This window comes from Lampetra fluviatilis, chromosome 21, assembly GCF_964198595.1.
Source record: "Lampetra fluviatilis chromosome 21, kcLamFluv1.1, whole genome shotgun sequence".
NCBI classification, from domain to species: Eukaryota; Metazoa; Chordata; class Hyperoartia; order Petromyzontiformes; family Petromyzontidae; genus Lampetra; species Lampetra fluviatilis.
The window spans coordinates 12,990,362-13,014,403 of NC_136295.1; the positions used below are offsets into that span (position 1 = coordinate 12,990,362).

The 24,042-nt window shown below is 45.0% G+C and overlaps 1 protein-coding gene across 1 annotated transcript; it reads right to left on the minus strand.

The window, feature by feature from the left end:
• Positions 1 to 9: 9 nt before the first annotated feature.
• LOC144938260 (beta-galactosidase-like) lies at positions 10 to 22,785 on the minus strand. Its single transcript, XM_078866117.1, has 16 exons — positions 22,641 to 22,785; positions 20,935 to 21,098; positions 18,912 to 19,062; positions 18,280 to 18,340; positions 18,015 to 18,109; positions 17,392 to 17,572; positions 16,889 to 16,947; positions 15,952 to 16,073; positions 15,485 to 15,525; positions 15,108 to 15,220; positions 14,033 to 14,107; positions 13,126 to 13,215; positions 12,520 to 12,633; positions 11,450 to 11,581; positions 10,821 to 11,054; positions 10 to 560 (listed from the first exon to the last, which is right to left on the minus strand). Exons 1-16 carry the CDS (start codon positions 22,755 to 22,757, stop codon positions 306 to 308), a joined length of 2,004 nt encoding a protein of 667 aa, XP_078722243.1. The 5' UTR covers positions 22,758 to 22,785; the 3' UTR covers positions 10 to 305.
• Positions 22,786 to 24,042: the final 1,257 nt, after the last annotated feature.

The following is a 24,042-nucleotide window of genomic DNA, read 5'->3' on the forward strand; positions in this document are numbered from 1 at the left end:
TACAATATCAACAATTCTAAATTCTTTATGAACTCAAAAAATCAAACGCTTACACCCAACGAGTCCTCTCACTGCAATATAAACATTGTGTTTAACGTTGGTTACGAAACCAATCGCACCCTGAGCGTCATTGTGAAACAAAAGCGTTTCAACTGGACAGCGCGTCGCTCCAATCGGCAAGTGTAATAAAGTCACAGGTGATTGCGTCATTAAGAATAGTGCAAAATAAATCGTGTGTGCTGGTCGTCGTCTTCATTCGTTCGGCCGGCGGGAAGTGGTGGGGATTTGCCGCACTCCTCGCAGCGTCAGTGCCAGCGGCCCAGGCCCAGCGGCCGCACCCGCGCAGGGCCCCGCACCGTGCCGTTGAGAACGGGGCGATCCACGAACCGGACGGCACAGGAGGAGGAGGAGCACGAGGCAGGCGCCGCCTCCAGCTCCAGCACACTAACATTGTTGGGGGCGGTGGTGCTGAGTGCTGTGGCAGGCACAAACAGCGTGACCTGCGGGCCTGCGGCGGGCCAGTAGCGGCCCAGGTTGAAGCCGTTGATCCACACCTGGCCCTGTGTGTGGAAAGCGGTTATTATGAACCTGCGCTATAAACCCACCAACCCGGGTTATGTACGTTGGCGGTGTGTGTGCATCTGAACCTTCTTGAGTGAACATTGGTCAAACGTGTGACACTGATGTACATCAATTTACTTCTGGATGAGATGTGCTGTATCAATAAAAATATTGACGTTCCTTTCGTGTCTTTTTTATCCAATTGGTGAAAATGTATATTCGTATTTTTAGTAAAAAATTTATTTTATATAAAGAATTGGTAGTAAATATGCTATATAAGCAATAAAAATGTGAAAATATTGACATTATTTTTCTTGCTAATAACGGCATACTAACCTGTGTCGTTTTTGGTCCAAAATCGGAGAAAATTTCTACTCGTGTTTTTTGTAAAAAAAAAAAAAGGATTTATACCAATAATTGGTAGTAAATATGTTATATAATCAATAAAAAAGTGAAAATATTGACATCGTTTTTCCTGCAAAATGGCATACTAACCTGTCGTTTTTGGTCCAAAATCGGTGAAAATTTCTACTCGTGTTTTTTGTAAAAAAAGAATTTATACCAATAATTGGTAGTATAGCTCTATATATAAAAGGGAAATTTGTTAATGTGTCTGTTTAAAATGTTTAGAGTACATCCCGACATACAACAAATTTGAAATTTGCCATGTGGGTTACTTTCTAGACTGTACACCATGCAAACATAAAAATACACTTTTTTTGGGGGGGGGGGGTCAATAATGCATATTTTTTGCACGGCAAGTGAGCTGTGACGTCACATCTGTCATGTGACCAGCGCATGCGGAAGCGTCACGCAGTGCGCCTGCTCATGTCACGCCCCCCCCCCAACCCTCCGCGGCGCGAGTAAAGTGCCATACAAATGTGTTGCAGGTCTAAGGCGTTCTTCGCGCAGCATTGCTGCTTTATTATTTCAGTCGTTTACTGCCGTACGTACCCTGAAAGTTGTGTCTGCAGCAAGCGTGTGTATGTGTACCTATGGACGCGCGCACGTGTGTGTGTGTGGGGGGGGAGCGGTAGTGTAGTGGTTAGAATGCTGCGCTACGAACCCGGCGACCCGAGTTCGAATCCCACTCACGGCCACCACTGGTGGCGATTATTTTAACCGCTCCTGGCCCTCCCCTGAAAATTGACGTAATTTTTCGTGCTAAAAACGGCATACTAACCTATGTCGTTTTTGGTCCAAAATCGGTGAAAATTTCTACCCGTATTTTCAGTTATAATATTATTTTATATCAAGAATTGGTAGTAAATATGCTATATAAGCAATAAAAATGTGAAAATATTGACATTATTTTTCTTGCTAAAAACGGCATACTAACCTATGTCGTTTTTGGTCCAAAATCGGTGAAAATTTCTACCCGTATTTTCAGTTATAATATTATTTTATATCAAGAATTGGTAGTAAATATGCTATATAAGCAATAAAAATGTAAAAATATTGACATCATTTTTCCTGCTAAAACGGCATACTAACCTATGTCGTTTTTGGTCCAAAATCGGTGAAAATTTTTATTCGTGTTTTTTGTAAAAAAAAAATATTTTATACCAATTGGTAGTAAATATGTTATATAATCAATAAAAATGTGAAAATATTGACATCGTTTTTCCTGCTAAAACGGCATACTAACCTATATCGTTTTTGGTCCAAAATCGGTGAAAATTTCTACTCGTGTTTTTTGTAAAAAAAAGAAATTATACCAATAATTGGTAGTAAATATGTTATATAATCAATAAAAATGTAAAAATATTGACATCGTTTTTCCTGCTAAAACGGCATACTAACCTATGTCGTTTTTGGTCCAAAATCGGTGAAAATTTCTACTCGTGTTTTTGGTAATAAAATGAATTTATACCAATAATTGGTAGTAAATATGTTATATAATCAATAAAAATGTGAAAATATTGACATTATTTTTCTTGCTAAAAACGGCATACTAACCTATGTCGTTTTTGGTCCAAAATCGGAGAAAATTTCTACTCGTGTTTTTTGTAAAAAAAAAAAAAGGATTTATACCAATAATTGGTAGTAAATATGTTATATAATCAATAAAAAAGTGAAAATATTGACATCGTTTTTCCTGCAAAATGGCATACTAACCTGTCGTTTTTGGTCCAAAATCGGTGAAAATTTCTACTCGTGTTTTTTGTAAAAAAAGAATTTATACCAATAATTGGTAGTATAGCTCTATATATAAAAGGGAAATTTGTTAATGTGTCTGTTTAAAATGTTTAGAGTACATCCCGACATACAACAAATTTGAAATTTGCCATGTGGGTTACTTTCTAGACTGTACACCATGCAAACATAAAAATACACTTTTTTTGGGGGGGGGGGGGGTCAATAATGCATATTTTTTGCACGGCAAGTGAGCTGTGACGTCACATCTGTCATGTGACCCGCGCATGCGAAAGCGTCACGCAGTGCGCCTGCTCATGTCACGCCCCCCCCCCCAACCCTCCGCGGCGCGAGTAAAGTGCCATACAAATGTGTTGCAGGTCTAAGGCGTTCTTCGCGCAGCATTGCTGCTTTATTATTTCAGTCGTTTACTGCCGTACGTACCCTGAAAGTTGTGTCTGCAGCAAGCGTGTGTATGTGTACCTATGGACGCGCGCACGTGTGTGGGGGGAGCGGTAGTGTAGTGGTTAGAATGCTGCGCTACGAACCCGGCGACCCGAGTTCGAATCCCACTCACGGCCACCACTGGTGGCGATTATTTTAACCGCTCCTGGGCCTCCCCTAGGTCGAATCAGCCTCAAACGAGTAACTGCTGTGGTGTGAATATCGCCACTGGGGAGACAAAGGCGGCCGGGCGTGGTTCTGGCCACCAACCAAAATTGAAAATTTTTCGTGCTAAAAACGGCATACTAACCTATGTCGTTTTTGGTCCAAAATCGGTGAAAATTTCTACTTGTATTTTTAGTTTAAAATTTATTTTATATCTAGAATTGGTAGTAAATATGCTATATAAGCAATAAAAATGTGAAAATATTGACATTATTTTTCTTGCTAAAAACGGCATACTAACCTATGTCGTTTTTGGTCCAAAATCGGTGAAAATTTCTACCCGTATTTTCAGTTATAATATTATTTTATATCAAGAATTGGTAGTAAATATGCTATATAAGCAATAAAAATGTGAAAATATTGACATTATTTTTCTTGCTAAAAACGGCATACTAACCTTTGTCGTTTTTGGTTCAAAATCAGTGAAAATTTCTACTCGTATTTTCAGTAAAAATTGCATTTTATATCAAGAATTGGTAGTAAATATGCTATATAAGCAATAAAAATGTGAAAATATTGACGTTTTTGGTTCAAAATCAGTGAAAATTTCTACTCGTATTTTTAGTAAAAAAAATATTTTATACCAAGAATTGGTAGTAAATTACTAATGAGCCAAGAATGTCTGTGTGACGTCACTCCACGTCGACCAACCTCCCCTCATCAATAATCATGAACAGGTGGGATCCTCCACATGGCCCCCCCCTCCCCCATCATTAACAATCATGAATGGGTGACGTCACTGCATGAGGGTGGAGTGGAAACAAAAATGTGTTCATGCAAATTAGCTTTCATTTTCACCTGTCTCTCTTTATGGAAAGTGAAGCAAATAAAGACATCAACGCAGCAACTATTATAACGAGCCAAAAGAGGCTGTGTGTGTGTCCCGCGTGTGACGTCACTCCACATGCTGCACCCCTCCCCAATAACCATTAGCGGGTGACGTCACTCCACATGGGGCAACCACCCCCCTCATTAGTAGTCATGAGGATGACGTGAGGCACCCTCCTCCCGCCATTAATAATCATGAGTGGTGACGTCACTCAACACGGAGCTCCCTCATCAATAATCATGAGCTCATGACGTCACTTCTGTGAACCCCACCCCCACATTAATAATCATGAGCGGGGTCATTATTTTCGATTGAATATTTCAGATTAACTGCAATACACCCGTCCTTGGACGGGCTATAGGCGAGTATGTTATATAATCAATAAATATGTGAAAATATTCACATTATTGTTCTTGCTAAAAACGTTATTGGTTCAAAATCAGTGCAAATTTCTACTCGTATTTTCAGTTAAAATGTTATTTTATATCAAGAATTGGTAGTAAATATTCCATATAAGCAATAAAAATGTGAAAATATTGACATTATTTTTCTTGCTAAAAACGGCATACTAACCTGTGTCGTTTTTGGTTCAAAATCGGTGAAAATTTCTACTCGTATTTTCAGTTATAATATTATTTTATATCAAGAATTGGTAGTAAATATGCTATATAAGCAATAAAAATGTGAAAATATTGACGTTTTTGGTTCAAAATCAGTGAAAATTTCTACTCGTATTTTTAGTAAAAAAATATTTTATACCAAGAATTGGTAGTAAATTACTAATGAGCCAAGAATGTCTGTGTGACGTCACTCCACGTCGACCAGCCCCCCCTCATCAATAATCATGAACAGGTGGGATCCTCCACATGGCCCCCCCCTCCCCCATCATTAACAATCATGAATGGGTGACGTCACTGCATGAGGGTGGAGTGGAAACAAAAATGTGTTCATGCAAATTAGCTTTCATTTTCACCTGTCTTTCTTTATGGAAAGTGAAGCTAATAAAGACATCAACGCAGCAACTATTATAACGAGCCAAAAGAGGCTGTGTGTGTGTCCCGCGTGTGACGTCACTCCACATGCTGCACCCCTCCCCAATAACCATTAGCGGGAGACGTCACTCCACATGGGGCAACCACCCCCCTCATTAGTCATGAGGATGACGTGAGGCACCCTCCCGCCATTAATAATCATGAGTGGTGACGTCACTCAACACGGAGCTCCCTCATCAATAATCATGAGCTCATGACGTCACTCCTGTGAACCCCACCCCCACATAAATAATCATGAGCGGGGTCATTATTTTCGATTGAATATTTCAGATTAACTGCAATACACGAGTCCTTGGACGGGCTATAGGCTAGTATGTTATATAAACAATAAATATGTGAAAATATTGACATTATTTTTCTTGCTAAAAACGGAAAAATTTCTACTCGTATTTTCAGTTTTAATTTTATTTTATATCTAGAATTGGTAGTAAATCTGCTATATAAGCAATAAAAATGTGAAAATATTGACATTATTTTTCTTGCTAAAACGGCATACTAACCTATGTCGTTTTTGGTTCAAAATCTGTGAAAATTTCTACTCGTATTTTCAGTTATAATATTATTTTATATCAAGAATTGGTAGTAAAAATGCTATATAAGCAATAAAAATGTGAAAATATTGACATAATTTTTCTTGCTAAAAACGGCATACTAACCTATGTCGTTTTTGGTCCAAAATCGGTGAAAATTTCTACTCGTGTTTTTTGTAAAAAAAAAAAAAGAATTTATACCAATAATTGGTAGTAAATATGTTATATAATCAATAAAAATGTGAAAATATTGACATCGTTTTTCCTGCTAAAATGGCATACTAACCTGTCGTTTTTGGTCCAAAATCGGTGAAAATTTCTACTCGTGTTTTTGGTAATAAAATGAATTTATACCAATAATTGGTAGTAAATATGTTATATAATCAATAAAAATGTGAAAATATTGACATTATTTTTCTTGCTAAAAACGGCATACTAACCTATGTCGTTTTTGGTCCAAAATCGGTGAAAATTTCTACTCGTGTTTTTTGTAAAAAAAAAAAAAGAATTTATACCAATAATTGGTAGTAAATATGTTATATAATCAATAAAAATGTGAAAATATTGACATTATTTTTCTTGCTAAAAACGGCATACTAACCTATGTCGTTTTTGGTCCAAAATCGGTGAAAATTTCTACTCGTGTTTTTTGTAAAAAAAAAAAAAGAATTTATACCAATAATTGGTAGTAAATATGTTATATAATCAATAAAAATGTGAAAATATTGACATCGTTTTTCCTGCTAAAATGGCATACTAACCTATGTCGTTTTTGGTCCAAAATCGGTGAAAATTTCTACTCGTGTTTTTTGTAAAAAAAAAAAAGAATTTATACCAATAATTGGTAGTAAATATGTTATATAATCAATAAAAATGTGAAAATATTGACATCGTTTTTCCTGCTAAAACGGCATACTAACCTATATCGTTTTTGGTCCAAAATCGGTGAAAATTTCTACTCGTGTTTTTTGTAAAAAAAAGAAATTATACCAATAATTGGTAGTAAATATGTTATATAATCAATAAAAATGTAAAAATATTGACATCGTTTTTCCTGCTAAAACGGCATACTAACCTATGTCGTTTTTGGTCCAAAATCGGTGAAAATTTTTATTCGTGTTTTTTGTAAAAAAAAATTATTTTATACCAATTGGTAGTAAATATGTTATATAATCAATAAAAATGTGAAAATATTGACATCATTTTTCCTGCTAAAACGGCATACTAACCTATGTCGTTTTTGGTCCAAAATCGGTGAAAATTTCTACTCGTGTTTTTTGTAAAAAAAAAAGAATTTATACCAATAATTGGTAGTAAATATGTTATATAATCAATAAAAATGTGAAAATATTGACATCGTTTTTCCTGCTAAAATGGCATACTAACCTATGTCGTTTTTGGTCCAAAATCGGTGAAAATTTCTACTCGTGTTTTTTGTAAAAAAAAAAAGAATTTATACCAATAATTGGTAGTAAATATGTTATATAATCAATAAAAATGTAAAAATATTGACATCGTTTTTCCTGCTAAAACGGCATACTAACCTATGTCGTTTTTGGTCCAAAATCGGTGAAAATTTTTATTCGTGTTTTTTGTAAAAAAAAATTATTTTATACCAATTGGTAGTAAATATGTTATATAATCAATAAAAATGTGAAAATATTGACATCATTTTTCCTGCTAAAACGGCAGACTAACCTATATCGTTTTTGGTCCAAAATCGGTGAAAATTTCTACTCGTGTTTTTTGTAAAAAAAAGAATTTATACCAATAATTGGTAGTAAATATGTTATATAATCAATAAAAATGTAAAAATATTGACATCGTTTTTCCTGCTAAAACGGCATACTAACCTACGTCGTTTTTGGTCCAAAATCGGTGAAAAATTTTATTCGTGTTTTTTGTAAAAAAAAATTATTTTATACCAATTGGTAGTAAATATGTTATATAATCAATAAAAATGTGAAAATATTGACATCATTTTTCCTGCTAAAACGGCATACTAACCTATGTCGTTTTTGGTCCAAAATCGGTGAAAATTTCTACTCGTGTTTTTTGTAAAAAAAAAAAAAGAATTTATACCAATAATTGGTAGTAAATATGTTATATAATCAATAAAAATGTGAAAATATTGACATCGTTTTTCCTGCTAAAACGGCATACTAACCTATATCGTTTTTGGTCCAAAATCGGTGAAAATTTCTACTCGTGTTTTTTGTAAAAAAAAGAATTTATACCAATAATTGGTAGTAAATATGTTATATAATCAATAAAAATGTAAAAATATTGACATCGTTTTTCCTGCTAAAACGGCATACTAACCTGTCGTTTTTGGTCCAAAATCGGTGAAAATTTCTACTCGTGTTTTTTGTAAAAAAAAAAAAAGAATTTATACCAATAATTGGTAGTAAATATGTTATATAATCAATAAAAATGTGAAAATATTGACATCGTTTTTCCTGCTAAAACGGCATACTAACCTGTCGTTTTTGGACCAAAATCGGTGAAAATTTTTACTCGTGTTTTTTGTAAAAAAAATGATTTTATACCAATTGGTAGTAAATATGTTATATAATCAATAAAAATGTGAAAATATTGACATCATTTTTCCTGCTAAAACGGCAGACTAACCTATGTCGTTTTTGGTCCAAAATCGGTGAAAATTTCTACTCGTGTTTTTTGTAAAAAAAAAAAAGAATTTATACCAATAATTGGTAGTAAATATGTTATATAATCAATAAAAATGTGAAAATATTGACATCGTTTTTCCTGCTAAAATGGCATACTAACCTATGTCGTTTTTGGTCCAAAATCGGTGAAAATTTCTACTCGTATTTTTAGTTTAAAAAATATTTTATACCAAGAATTGGTAGTATAGCTCTATATATAAAAGTGAAATTTGTTAATGTGTCTGTTTAAAATGTTTAGAGTACATCCCGACATGCAACAAATTTGAAATTTGCCATGTGGGTTACTTTCCAGACTGTACACCATGCAAACATAAAAATACACTTTTTTTTTGGGGGGGGGGGGGTTAATAATGCATATTTTTTGCACGGCAAGTGAGCTGTGACGTCACATCTGTCATGTGACCCGCGCATGCGGAAGCGTCACGCAGTGTGCCTGCTCATGTCACGCCCCCCCCCCAACCCTCCGCGGCGCGAGTAAAGTGCCATACAAATGTGTTGCAGGTCTAAGGCGTTCTTCGCGCAGCATTGCTGCTTTATTATTTCAGTCGTTTACTGCCGTACGTACCCTGAAAGTTGTGTCTGCAGCAAGCGCGTGTATGTGTACCTATGGACGCGCGCACGTGTGTGTGTGTGGGGGGAGCGGTAGTGTAGTGGTTAGAATGCTGCGCTACGAACCCGGCGACCCGAGTTCGATTCCCGCTCACGGCCACCACTGGTGACGATTATTTTAACCGCTCCTCGGCCTCCCCTAGGTCGAATCAGCCTCAAACGAGTAACTGCTGTGGTGTGAATATCGCCACTGGGGAGACAAAGGCGGCCGGGCGTGGTTCTGGCCACCAACCAAAATCGGTGAAAATTTCTACTTGTATTTTTAGTTTAAAATTTATTTTATATCTAGAATTGGTAGTAAATATGCTATATAAGCAATAAAAATGTAAAAATATTGACATTATTTTTCTTGCTAAAAACGGCAAACCTGTGTCGTTTTTGGTTCAAAATCAGTGAAAATTTCTACTCGTATTTTCAGTAAAAATTGCATTTTATATCAAGAATTGGTAGTAAATATGCTATATAAGCAATAAAAATGTGAAAATATTGACGTTTTTGGTTCAAAATCAGTGAAAATTTCTACTCGTATTTTTAGTAAAAAAAATATTTTATACCAAGAATTGGTAGTAAATTACTAATGAGCCAAGAATGTCTGTGTGACGTCACTCCACGTCGACCAACCTCCCCTCATCAATAATCATGAACAGGTGGGATCCTCCACATGGCCCCCCCCTCCCCCATCATTAACAATCATGAATGGGTGACGTCACTGCATGAGGGTGGAGTGGAAACAAAAATGTGTTCATGCAAATTAGCTTTCATTTTCACCTGTCTCTCTTTATGGAAAGTGAAGCAAATAAAGACATCAACGCAGCAACTATTATAACGAGCCAAAAGAGGCTGTGTGTGTGTCCCGCGTGTGACGTCACTCCACATGCTGCACCCCTCCCCAATAACCATTAGCGGGTGACGTCACTCCACATGGGGCAACCACCCCCCTCATTAGTAGTCATGAGGATGACGTGAGGCACCCTCCTCCCGCCATTAATAATCATGAGTGGTGACGTCACTCAACACGGAGCTCCCTCATCAATAATCATGAGCTCATGACGTCACTCCTGTGAACCCCACCCCCACATTAATAATCATGAGCGGGGTCATTATTTTCGATTGAATATTTCAGATTAACTGCAATACACCCGTCCTTGGACGGGCTATAGGCGAGTATGTTATATAATCAATAAATATGTGAAAATATTGACATTAATTTTTCTTGCTAAAAACGGCATACTAACATGTGTCGTTTTTGGTCCAAAATCGGTGAAAATTTTTACTCGTGTTTTTTGTAAAAAAAAAAGAATTTATACCAATAATTGGTAGAAAATATGTTATATAATCAATAAAAATTTGAAAATATTGACATAATTTTTCCTGCTAAAACGGCATACTAACCTATGTCGTTTTTGGTCCAAAATCGGTGAAAATTTCTACTCGTGTTTTTGGTAAAAAAAAATGAATTTATACCAATAATTGGTAGTAAATATGTTATATAATCAATAAAATGTGAAAATATTGACGTCATTTTTCCTGCTAAGACGGCATACTAACCTATGTCGTTTTTGGTCCAAAATCGCTGAAAATTTCTACTCGTATTTTGTGTAAAAAAATGAATTTATACCAATAATTGGTAGTAAATATGCTATATAATCAATAAAAATGGTAAAATATTGACATTTTTCCTGCTAAAAACGTAATTTTTGGTCGACAATCGGTAACAAAAAATATATTTTAAAAAAGCCCTTACTTTAGTCCATCCGGGGAGCTCAAGGTAAGTGTCCATGGGCAGGTCGGGCAGGCCGGACGGGATGCTGAAAGTGCCCGTGTAGAAAGCGGGCCCACAGGAAGGGCCTCCTGCAGCGTCGCTACGGGCACCGCGAGGCTGCACGGCCCCGCTAGCCACCGCACCGTCAACGTCCAGGGAGTAGATGGTCCAGTTGACAATCGGTGTGAGGCCCAGCGTCAGATTGTCCGTGAGGCCCTGCAGTAGCGGCAGAAGTAGCGGCGGCAGCAGAAGCACACTCGTCATGTTTAGAAAAATGGTCAGTTTTTAAATGGTCACGGTCACACCGGCCAGAACCAAATGGCTTTATTAAAGTTTGCAATGGATCCAAGTCAATGTGTACCTTCAATCGAAGGTTAAAGAACTTGAGAAAAGAGACAAAGAGAGGTAATTCCACATTGTAAAATTACAAAAGCAGAAAGAAAATTGCTTTGACAATCAAAATATTTATACTTTAGTGGAAGCACAAATAATCCTTACACTTGTATCTCTTTGTGTGCATGCATCCACCTTGCGTGCGCAAGTGCTACGTGCGTGTGTGACCGAGTGCACGCATGCGTGAACGTTTCAAGTGCTGAGAGGAAAGAAATTGCCTTGAAGTCATTGATATGGCGCCCATAGTTGATCCGGCCCATGTTTTCCACAAGGATGTCGAGCCGCGACCCGGCCTTGCCGGTCACATTGACGCCGCTCGCATTGTTGCGCTGCAGGACGCCCAGCAGCACCTGCGTGGCACACGGCAGAACGAACATCACGTTGGCACACGGCAGAACTAACATCACGTTGGCACACGGCAGAACTAACATCACGTTGGCACACGGCAGAACTAACATCACGTTGGCACACGGCAGAACTAACATCGCGTTGGCACACGGCAGAACTAACATCACGTTGGCACACGGCAGAACAAACATCACGTTGGCACACGGCAGAACTAACATCGCGTTGGCACACGGCAGAACAAACATCACGTTGGCACACGGCAGAACTAACATCACGTTGGCACACGGCAGAACGAACATCACGTTGGCACACGGCAGAACTAACATCACGTTGGCACACGGCAGAACTAACATCACGTTGGCACACGGCAGAACGAACATCACGTTGGCACACGGCAGAACTAACATCACGTTGGCACACGACAGAACGAACATCACGTTGGCACACGGCAGAACTAACATCACGTTGACACACGACAGAACGAACATCACGTTGGCACACAGCAGAACTAACATCACGTTGACACACGACAGAACGAACATCACGTTGGCACACGGCAGAACTAACATCACGTTGGCACACGGCAGAACTAACATCACGTTGGCACACGACAGAACGAACATCACGTTGGCACACGGCAGAACTAACATCACGTTGACACACGACAGAACGAACATCACGTTGGCACACGGCAGAACTAACATCAAGTTAGCACACGGCAGAACTAACATCACGTTGCCAGTATTTAAGGTTCATAAGCAGTGAGGTTTATTGATAAAAAAAACATGACCTTGAAATTACTTCCTTAATTCTCCCTTGTCAAGCTAAACAAATAATTTATACGTGAATGGCACAGCCCCTACTTTGTTGACGTACTGTGCGTGTCCACGCATTCAGACAGGAGCGTGAGCGAGCGAGCGAGCGAGGTGCGAGCGCTCACCCCGTCCAGCGTTACATATCCGCGGTCGTGCACGCCATTGAGCCAGGAAAGCAGCGGCGTCGGAGTTGGGCAGTCCACCGGCAGCGCCGTGCGGTACAGCATGAAGCCAAAACTCTAGAGAGCGACCAGTGCACACACAAAGTGGTACTTATTTTTACTTATTTGATCAGCCCCATCCAAACTCTCTAGTTCTTTCGGTAAAGTCATGTAGATAGAAAAAATAATAAAAGAAAACACGACGTTTCGTCGCAACACAAGCATCCATCTTCAGGTGAGAAAATTATCTGCTGTTGTGGCTTTTTCTAGGCACGGGAGGGGGGGGGAAGTAGTTTTGTCGAGTCGTGGCTGTAGGAGTTCACGGGGGAGGGGGGGGTAGGGTTTGTGGCGTGCAGGGAACGGTGGGGGCTGGAGAAATTAGCAAGTAAAGGAGCTCGAATCTATAAGCTGAGTTGTGTCTGCGACAGCAATTAACTGACCTGATGGACTGAGCGTCCCACTGCTTGTGTGAACACAAGGCCTAACCAACAACAACGGGCGCGCACGCAACTAACGCGCCATGTGTAGACGGCGACAAACGTCCACGGCCGTCAGAGATGACGCTCTCACCTGCTTCATCTGCTCAAACGTGAGAGGGAACATGCTCTTCACGGGCGGAGAGGTGGCCAGCCTTCCCAAGAAGTCGGTCACCGTGCCCGCCTTTTTCAGCACACACACAGTGCGTACACAAAGCACAGGCTTAGCACCGCACGCTGCAGTCGCCCCACAACTCCACGGCATCCGCATGCTGCACCTAGACAAGCACGGCGAGTGTAAACGATTTATTCATGAAAGTGAATGATGCAAAGCTTTGTAAGACCCAAAGTGAAACTCTTACGTCCCCAACGGCAGTACTCGTGCACAGAATGGGGAGGTGACGCAAGCAGCAGAGGCACAATCAGGACAGGCGGGGAGGGGGGCGGCCTGGGGGGGAACAATCAGGGCAGTTGCACCCCCTCCCCCCCCCCCCAAATATTTATTATACAGCCACTACATGTCATGCATGTCTAGATCATTTTTGAGACTTTTCATGATTATAAAATTTAGAATCGTGCAATCCATTCATGTACTCGTCACAAATTGGTATGTTTATGTGATAAACCTTACAAATTGGTGGTGCAATATAACCCAAAAAAACCTCTATTATGGATAATATTTATTTGGGAAAGCCTACGTGTTAATCTGAGAAACTTATTTCCGACTTGTATTCTTGGTAGGAAAACAATTTCCCACCTCTGAAAACAAGATTAGCCATCGGCGCGACTGTCAAGCGTCTTTCCCACTGCGACCCCGTCGCGCACGCCACGAGCCGCGATGACATTTTACAAAATGAACCGTGTCATTTCAGCGCATCAATGAGTCGCTGCTGCGGCGGCAGAAGGACTTTCGGACTTGCACGAGAGAATAAAATGTCGACATTTAATCCGCAGAGACGCCAGCAATACAGTGAATGCGTGCGTACACGGGCTCACGTTACCATGTTGAGCGCCACCGCTCCGTAGGCGTACTTGGGCGTGGGAGGTGGAATGGGTCCCTCCGGAATCCGGTTGTACTGGGGCCGGGGTGATGACAGGTGACAGGAGTTACAATAATAGCATTTATTTATCCAAGAAAGCCTCACTAAGTCCGAGTAATTATTTTTTAAAGCGAGTTATCGCTCGTACCATCAACCATGCGTCCTGCACGCGACACAGCGTTCGGATGAATTGTGATGATTTGGGGGTCAGGAGTTGATTCAACAATCCATTAGCTTTTTGTTTTGTTTTGTGCTGTCTGGTTTGTATTGTCCGTCTCGTGTGTCCTGTCTTGTTATAGTCTGACAGAAGGGAACTCGATCGTGCATGTCATTTTCATTTAATTTGCCTAAACCATAGAAAGTGTATTCTGGCATGCGCGATTGTAAGAATTTATTTAAATCTATAAAAGGATTGCTTCCCGTCTCTCAATAACTACACGTCTACTCACACGCTTACTTTTCTCTCTGCCATTTAAAAGCCGTGATAGGCAACAAAAATGCCATTCCAACTATTTCACACAAAAAATATTGGGGAGGGGAGGGGAGGCAGTGGGTTATAGCACACTGCCCTATGAACCTCCGATTAGCACGGTTGGCTATGTACGGTGCAAAAGAAGTTCAACATACATACATACATACAACCGAGCAACCTGAGTTTGATTCCTAACTATGGCTAACATCAGTGACAAGTCGTATCTGAACCGGTCCTGAGTCTCCCGTTACCAAGCTGCACTAACCAGCGTGGTAAGGCACGGTCAAACAACCTTCAAGCTCAACACAGCATGGACAGGCCTCCATCCAGCAGTGGATGCACAAAGTGTTTTACATTATTACATGAAGAGGAGGCTAAAATACTACTTATAAAGCCCCACATCTGTCGCCTCTCAATATTCTACGATGCTAAGCATGACCAATTCCAGTTGCTCCTGGTGCAAATTCTTCATGCCAAATTCGGAGGCAACCATTCTGGGCCCCGACCCTCTAGATCAAGGAGATGAGTTCGCCTCCACGTGAGGCAGCGGTGGAGGAGCGGCACCTTGCTCACGACGCTGCGGATGAGGAAGTACTTGTCCGTGGGGTCGCCAGCCTCCGTGAGCGGAGCGTCGTAGTCGTAGCTCGTGGGCTGCGGCGAGTAAGGCTCGTTCGCGCCTGGGGACATCCACGGATGCGGCACACTCGTGACGCAGCCGGTCTTCCGCTAGCTCACCAGCACCATCGTCATCATCGCAATCCGCTCTGATGAACCCACGACTGCACGATGAAGGCCTTCCCAGGTCGTCACCATTGGTAAATAATAATAAATTATTATTTTCAGTGCAAGTCAACTCTGTAAGATTATATTTCGACCGATCATAACCACAATGGCTGAGCTGTACGTGTGAGTATATGCGACGGGTTGTCTCGATGGCTCACCATTCCAGTAGGCAAAGTTGGTGCCTCCTTCAAACATGTACCTGGAAAACACCACCACCCACACAGACGCACACACAGACACGCCCGCGTTAAGTCCCTGCGTCACACCGGTAGTAAGGCATTCACAGCGAGGTCTGTTCGCGTCGTGACCCAGAAATATTTATGCATCTGGCAGACCACATCCAGTATTACTTTTGCGATGGCTGCGACTACACGTCACGTGCCACCTACTTCGGTCTATTCCAGTGATGGGCAAACCCAGACGAGTCGGTGGGCCACAAGAGCGGCCATCCTTCACCTCAGTGGGCCGCAAGCCTGACATCGTGCTCACACACTCACCACGACCCCACGCATCGCCCCGAGACACACTGAGGCCAGGCCACCGCGAGGGGCTCCAGGGGATGCAGGATGACGACCCCTGCTCCGCTCCCCGGCTCCTACTCGGGGTGGGGCACGAAGGCACTCACATGTTGACGTTGGCGTTCATGGCCAGCATCTCATCTAGCGTCTTGGCCACGGCCTCCTTGGAGACGGTGGCGTGGGGGTGTCTCCAGTTGTCCAACCAGCCCGTGTAGAACTCCGAGTTCACCTTGCGTTCACAGGACCGCGCGGACGCAATTAGAACTGCGATCGTCGTGAACGCGAAGCCACGAGGGGATCTCACGGGGAACGGGGGGCATGGACAAAACACCCCGGAAGCGCCCGGCCCGGTCGGGGTGGGGGGGTCAGCGGTGGGCAGTTGTGGGCAGGGAAGCAAAACCCCATTGTACTGCCCTTCTTAGCTCTCACATCTACGTTTCTGGCCTTCAACGACCCGTAGGAACCCACGTGGTAAAATATGATCCAATAGCACCCATGACCCGCGAGACATGGGGAGGTCCTCGGCCAGCAGCGAGTGGACTGACGGAAGGTTTGTGTGTGTACCATGAACCCAGCGACCCGAGTTAAATTCCTGGTCGTGGCTAATATCGCTGGTGAGTAAAATCCCAAGTATCCCACCACCCTTCATGAACATGAAGTTTGGTTAAACATCTGTGAGGGACAACACAACGTATGGGAGCCTTCAGCCAGTAGTGGAATGACGAGTTGAGAATTACCATTAACACATTCCTGCGGAGGGAGCTGGTAGGAACGTTGGGTTGCTCGGTCAATGGCCAGGGTCAACGGTGGCGTGGTGTATTCCGCAAATATGGCCGACTGTGAGGGCGGGCACAAGCCGGCGTGAGTAGGTTAAACAATAATCCCCTGTGGGCTGGTGGAACCAGGTGGTTCCTACCAGTAAGATTTTATATTGACAGCAGCATAGAAGCTCAGATAAGAGCACAAGTGTCCTCATGACTCGACCAGGCCATGCCGTGCTGACTTAGCAGCAAGACGTGGAGGCCGACAGTGCCAGGCAATTACCAGGGGTCCCGTCTTCTCGCACGTCCTCTGGGCCCCAAAAGCCTCCGTCAGGTTCGCTCCTGTCACCACCACGAAACACACAAATCATCAGCAAGGCACTTCACCCTCCACCACGTGGAGTTCAACGCAGAGCGGTCGGGTCGACTGGCGACGCAGGCAGTCAGTCACCTCCTTATCTCTGGTCTATCGCTACTACTTCCACGGTTACACTGCTCCAACACAAAGAGACGCACTGCGCTGAGAGAACTCTAATGAAGATTACCTCTCTAGACAAGACACTGACAGCACTATCGGGATTAAACGAATATAAACAACGTTTACTAAAAGTAGAGATTCAGCAAAACTCATCCTCTATGATTTGGTAAACCGTCACCAAGTTTTGGAGTTTGATCCCAGGAGCTCAGCGCTCCGACCTCTCATCCCCACAGCGGTCACCTCTACCCGCCCCCTACGTAGTGGCCGAGAAGGCGGTGGCCCCCAGAGTTGTCGAGGCCTCGCGTTACCGGGGCCGAAGTCGACGGTGGCGTAGATGTTCTGCAGGGTCCCGCACTTGAGATAGGAGGTCCCGGCGCCGTCCGTGGTGAAGAGCACCGTCTCCTCGCCCAGGTGGCCCGAGAACAGCGCCGCCAGCGAGCGGAGGTAGTTGTAGTCGCACGCGAAGTAGCTACCGTACTCGTTCTCCACCTACGCGCGGACGCAGACGTAGCTCATCGCGCCGGGCGTAGGCACACTGGGGACGGAGTGGCGGCCGAGGGAGAGACAACGCGTCCATGGGGGACGACTGCCGTGGAGATGGAGCAATGAGATCACGTGGTTGTGCAGGGAGTGAGACACATGGAAGCGACATTTTGACCCTGAGGGATGGTATGCGGCCTTCACCCAGCAGTGGATAGACAATGGCTCGTGATGATGGGTGTGATGATGGGTGTGATGGGTAGCCTATGTCCAAATCGCCGGGAAGACGCTCGATTTTGTCAGATCTCAGATGCTAAGCAGGCTTGAGCCAAGACAATGCTTGGATGGGCGACCACCATTCAGAAAACTCGTGGCCAGGTCTGCGGGGCCACGTGGTGGTCAGCAGGAGGCACACAAGGCAACTGGCACGAGTCCCGAGGATGAGGTTTACCTGCACGGTGATGATCGGCCCGCCGTTCTGGTACAGGAAGGGTTTTAGTTTGGGAAGGAGAACGCCCATCCACCGCTCCACCGCTAGCATGTAGTCTGCGAAGCCACACGGCACAATCATGGGTCCCCTGACAGCACCAGCAAACACAACGAGCACGGGCTTTGTAGCGTCTGCAGGCAAACGTGAAAACTGTCAGCCGTCAAAAGACAAACAAATGCTCAGGGGGGGTAACCGCATCCCGTGCTGGTGTTGAGAGAACGCTCACCGGGATCGGAGGTCCGCAGAGCGATCGTCGGTTTCTGAAGCAGCCACGAAGGCAGCCCACCCTGGAGAGACACCACGCACGCCTCCGTGTGTGTGTGTCTGGCGTGCGCTCCAGGACAGGGGTCCTCCAACTCCAGTCCTTGCAACCCACCATGGTCTGTCTACGTTTACCGGTCGCTTCTGTTCGGTCGTTACGAGCAGCACACGCCTGATGATTGCGAAATAGCCCCACGAGACGCAGAGAGCGCCTAACCAAATTAGACAACCTGTGTCTGATTGTACGTGTGTGTCCCACGTGTGTTTATGGGGCGCGGTAGTGCAGTGGTTATCGGACTGCGCCACAAACAACTGTTCATGTACAAAGACAAAAATCCCCCATACAGCCTGTTGGGGCAAGTGCTATTAGCGAGCACCGATGAAGGCCGACACGGCACTCAAGCAGGTGGGTGGCCAGCACCACGCGCCCGAGTGGCGATGTTTACACATCGCAGCAGATACTAATTTGAGACTGAGTCGACCTAGGGGAGGCCTAAAACCGGTTCGGATAATCGTCACCAGTATTGGTGGCCGTGAGCGAAAATCGAACTCGGGTCGCCGCTCCCCATGCACACACACACACACGCATCTCCGTACCATCTCCCACTCTCCGCAGACGTAGGGTCCTGGGCGCAGCACCACCAGGAGTCCCGTGTCGTTCGCCAGCTGCAGGAACCGGAAGACGTCGCGGTCGTGGGAGAAGTCGTACACCCCCGGAGCCGCCTCGTGGAAGTTCCAGGGAATGTAGCTGCGGCACACAAGAGACAAAGATCCACCGTGTAACCTCCAACAGATTGTTGGTAAAGTGCTATTAGCGAACACCTATTGAGGACGACACGGCGCATCAGCGGGTGGTGTCGGCCAGAAGCACGCCCGGCCGCCTGTCTCCCCAGAGCTGATGGTTAAACGTGCTAAATTTAAGGCCGAGTCGACCGAGAGGAGACCCAAAGCATGTTCTGATATCACTTGCCACCGATGTTAAATCGTGACCAGGAATCGAACCCAGGTAGCTAGTTGGCTTCGGAGCACAGACACACTCCACTTGATGATGGCCTTGATGTCAAAACAAAACACATTCCATCACGAGAAGACAAATGTTAAGTTGATCAAAAACAGTACCCCTAGCCTTATTGTGGCGTGGTGTCCGGTACGTTGCAGACTCGTCGGCATGCCGGAGGGAGGGGGAAGTGGTGGAGCGGTGGTTAGCGCACTGCGCCACGAACCCCACGATCTGAGTTCAATTCCCGGGAAGAGTTGAACCCGTCGAGGCCCCCCTCTCACCACCCCACCTCCCCCATGATCGACCCACACTGACCAGCGTGGTGAAGTATGGTCAAACAACACCCATGACCGACACAGCATGGTGTGGGGGGGGGGAAACCTCATCCAGCAGTGGATTGACAAAGGGCTGCGTGCATTCTTAAATCACGTGGAAACAGTAATCACAGATTAACCATTTCACACGGTCTACGTTGGTGTATCTTTACATTCGAGACAAATTGCAGGAATGAACGAATGAATGCATGATCATAATATTTTACAATTCTGAATACAACTCGAACCTGAATACAACTCCGATATTTGGAAGCCACTGGAGCTATGCAATTTAAAATCTCGATTTAAAACTCATTTCTTCAGTACTGATTTTTGTGTTTAGTTTCTTGTCTTTCCGCCGCACCTCCGATGAGCACGGCTGGCTACGTACGGTGCGAAAGAAGTTCAACGAACATACTCCAACCTGCGTAAAAAGTTAACGTGTATTAAATATTTCAATATATGGCCGACTGCAAATCATGTATCCGTCAAGTCACAAGATAAAAAATAATAAACGCGCCCACTGTTGCGCAAGTCCCGGTGGCGACTCTCAACCACAAACGGGCGCCAACACGCAAGATGCGGTCACATGATGGACTCGAAGAGCCCGACGTTGAGAGGACTCGTCGTTGAAAGGACTCGCCGAAAGCAGAACTAAATGTGTCACCTATTCCGAAGTGTAAACACCTTTGCTGCCACAGTTAAACAACTTGCACGTGATGTGCAGTTAGCGTAACCGGTTTTGTGATTATTTATAACAAGCAGTCCGGTCTTTCCTTCCCACCTTCGAAACAGTGTGTAGATATGCCTAAAGAAGAAAGAGTTTAACCAGTGTGCATCTCACCTGCTACGACATACTGGTCAGAAAGGTGGACACTGACAAAGGAGACTGCAATGAGAGATGAAAAGTGCACAAGCAGCATGGAGAGACGACTGCTTACAGTTACAGCGACGCTACGATGTGCATCCTCGCGAGAAGACCATCTTGAACGTTCTTGTTTTTAACGAGAATTAAATACTTCTGAGGACAAATGCACGTCACAAAATCCACGCATTGGGAGGCATCATCGTCGTCGTGTTTTAACAATGTTGCGAGTAAGTGTGGGCCACAACGCCAGCACACGTGGCCTACACTGTCCCCCCCTGTGAATCAGAGGGCAGGTGCGTGTCTACGATGGTAAATAAACCCGCAGCGTTAACCAGGATGGCCGCCGGGCGTGAACCCCTGCTAGGCCATGTCGTCGCGTGGTTTTCCTTCCCCGTGAGGACGCGCCGCTAGAGAGGGGTCGGTGGGGCCTGTACTCACGTCTGCACCGCGTTCAGCCCTGCCATGTACATCTTGAGGAGGCGGTCCTTCCAGTAGGCGGGCGGCACGCGGGAGTAGTGGACGCTGCCCGAGATGTAGCGGAAGGGCTCTCCGTCCAGCAGGAACGTGTCGCGCTCCCGGTCTATGGAGAACGAGCGGCTGCCCTGCGGGATCAGGATCAGACATGTCCGGCTAGAGTCCTCAAACCGCCGGGGCTGATGGGACGGGCGATGCCTCGTTTGCCCACGCTGTCGTCTGCCGGAGGAGCCGGGCACGGCTGGCGATTTAATCTCTGACTGTGCGAGGGACTGTGCCCACAAACGGTCATCACTGCTCAGACGCTCGTACGTATGTTGAACTTCTTTCGGTCCGCACGTAGCCAATCGTGCCAATCGGAGGTGGTTTGTTGGACACGAATTGATGACGTGCTGGCTAGTTTCTAGTTGGGGTGCCCCCAGGTTATCGATTTTTCTTGATCATCTACTCTTACAAACCACCACCACTACCAACCACTACCCACTACAACTACCACTACCAACCATCACTACCCAACACAACCACTACCACCAACCTCCACCACCATCAACCACCACTACCAACCACCACTACCAACCACCACGACCAACCACCACCAGTAGCAGCTGTTCCCTTGCAGGGGTCACGTCAGACTTCTAAACAAAAAAGCACGGAGAGATGTGTGGAATTACTGCCCATAGCTGCCTATGTGTGTCTCTCTTTGTGTGTCTCTCTCTCTGTGTGCCTATGTGTGTGTCTCTCTCTGCTTGTGTCTCTGCTTGTGTCTCTGTGTGTCTCTGTGTGTCTCTCTCTGTGTGTGTCTCTCTGTGTGCCTATGTGTGTGTCTCTCTCTGCTTGTGTCTCTGCTTGTGTCTCTGTGTGTCTCTGTGTGTCTCTCTCTGTGTGTGTCTCTCTGTGTGCCTATGTGTGTGTCTCTCTCTGCTTGTGTCTCTGCTTGTGTCTCTGTGTGTCTCTGTGTGTCTCTCTCTGTGTGTGTCTCTCTGTGTGTCTCTCTCTGCTTGTGTGTCTGTGTGTCTCCGTGTCTATGTTTTGTCTCTCTCTAAAATGTATCAATCTTTGGAAGAACGTATTCAACCAGGTGGGGTGTTGACTGTTGTGTTGGCCGACTCTCTGTGTTGTATTGCATTATATTTCCAAGTTTACCCTGTTTGTTTTCTCATTCATTTGTATCTGATGATGGTTGCTTGTGTTGCAATCGAAACGTCGTATTCTATTATTATTTTATTTATTTTATTTCTACGTGACTTTACCGAAAGAACCAAAGAGTAATAGTTCTGCTGTACAGCACTTCTATGCTCCCACATTCACCAACCCGCACTGACCAGCGTGGTGAAGTATGGTCAGATAACCACCCCACGTCCCACGTGACTTACTTCTGCAAGGAGTTAGTGGTTGTGACGAGTACATGGCGCAACTTCTTCCTTACCAGGACATGTGCAAGGGGGTGGGGGTTGACCATACTTCACCACGCTGGTCACTGCCAGTTGGTGAAGGAGAGTGATGACCCCGGCCCGGTTCAGATGTCACCGTGAGCGGGAATCGAACTCGGGTTGTGGCCGGTTTGCTCCGCAGCTGTAGCGCGCTAACCACTGCGCCACCGCTCCTCCCGTCACAACAACAACGACAACAAACAACAACAACTCAACGCGAGGCGTCGCCACGGCATTTACCGCAGCGGCGGGAGCGCAGACGGCGAGGGCCGAGACGGCGAGGAGGAGGAGGAGGGTGGAGACCCCGCGGGACCGCCGCGACCTCCGGGCGGGACACGGAGCAGCCGGCGCCTCCATCGCTAATGCCGAGACCGCGCGCACCCCCCCCCCCCGCGATTCTTCGAATCCACGCTCATCAGTCGATTCTCCGCATCGATTCTCGCGTGCAGCTTAACAATTAACTTCGGATTTTTGTTGTTTCTAGACAGATACAGTTGTCGTTTCCAGTTGGGTTCCACGAGATGTCGACTGCGTCGCGTTAAAGCTGTCGAGACGCTGTAAGATCGTGCAATGGACGTGCGGCGCAATGGTAAAATATAGTAATCGAGTCGATTGCAATCGATTTTTTGCAATTGTGAGAAATCGATTAGTTGTCACGTGACTCCTTCCTCCGCTTTGTCCGGGTTCCCGCGAAGTAACGTGACCGCCGCCACGTGATCCGCGTGAGAGCCGGTGACGTAATCGTTCTGAGGCCCCGCCTACCCGCAAGCGAGCCCCGCCCATCTGGGCGGGAGCTCCGCCCCCCTTCGCTACCAAGCCCCGCCCACTTACGCGTAAGCCACCGCCCACTCTGCCACGTGCTTCGCCCCTGGCCGGCTTGCCCATGTAAACATTGCGGTGCCCCGATCCACTGCTGGATTGAGGGCTTTCCGAACGCCGTGGAGATTCATTGACCATACTTCACCACGTTGGTCAGCGCGGCTTGGTGAAGGCGGGGAGCATAGACGTGTGAGAGCACAGAAGTTCCAGTTTCAAGTTTATTTTGGTTTATTTGAACGAATGATCTGGGTCACCAAAATGACAACAGCGAAAGAAAGTACAACAGCACTGAAGCAAACACAGTCGTAGAGCAATGCATTCTGCTGCACTGCCTCCTCCTGCTGCTGCCCACAACGGAGGCAGTAGCCTATTGCACCTGTTATGCATGGCGATAGTCCAATCGAGCACTATCCGGGCGAGATGTTAACTACTTCGCCTGGTATGCAAGAGGTCACGTGTTCGATCCTGACCCTGACGCTTCTATATTTGGAGTTTGCGTGTCTCTCTCCCCGTGGTCGCGTGGGTTTTTATCAGGGTCCTCCGGGTTTCCCCTCCACATTTAGAACCAACGTCACGCGTTCAGAGTATTTGGCTGCTATAAATGTCCACGTGATAAGCCCACTTCGTCGAGCTATCATTTGTGACCAGGTCGCCTCTGAAAAAGAGCTACGTAGCTCAGTGGGCTTTAGCTGGTAAAATAAAATAAAGTTTAGTACCAGCTGAGCTTCCGAGATGTGACGAGATCGGGCGCATCCGTGTGATTTTGTCAAAGACAGGTCTTAATCATTCTCAATAGATCCGTGCGTATAATTTGTCGGCAAGT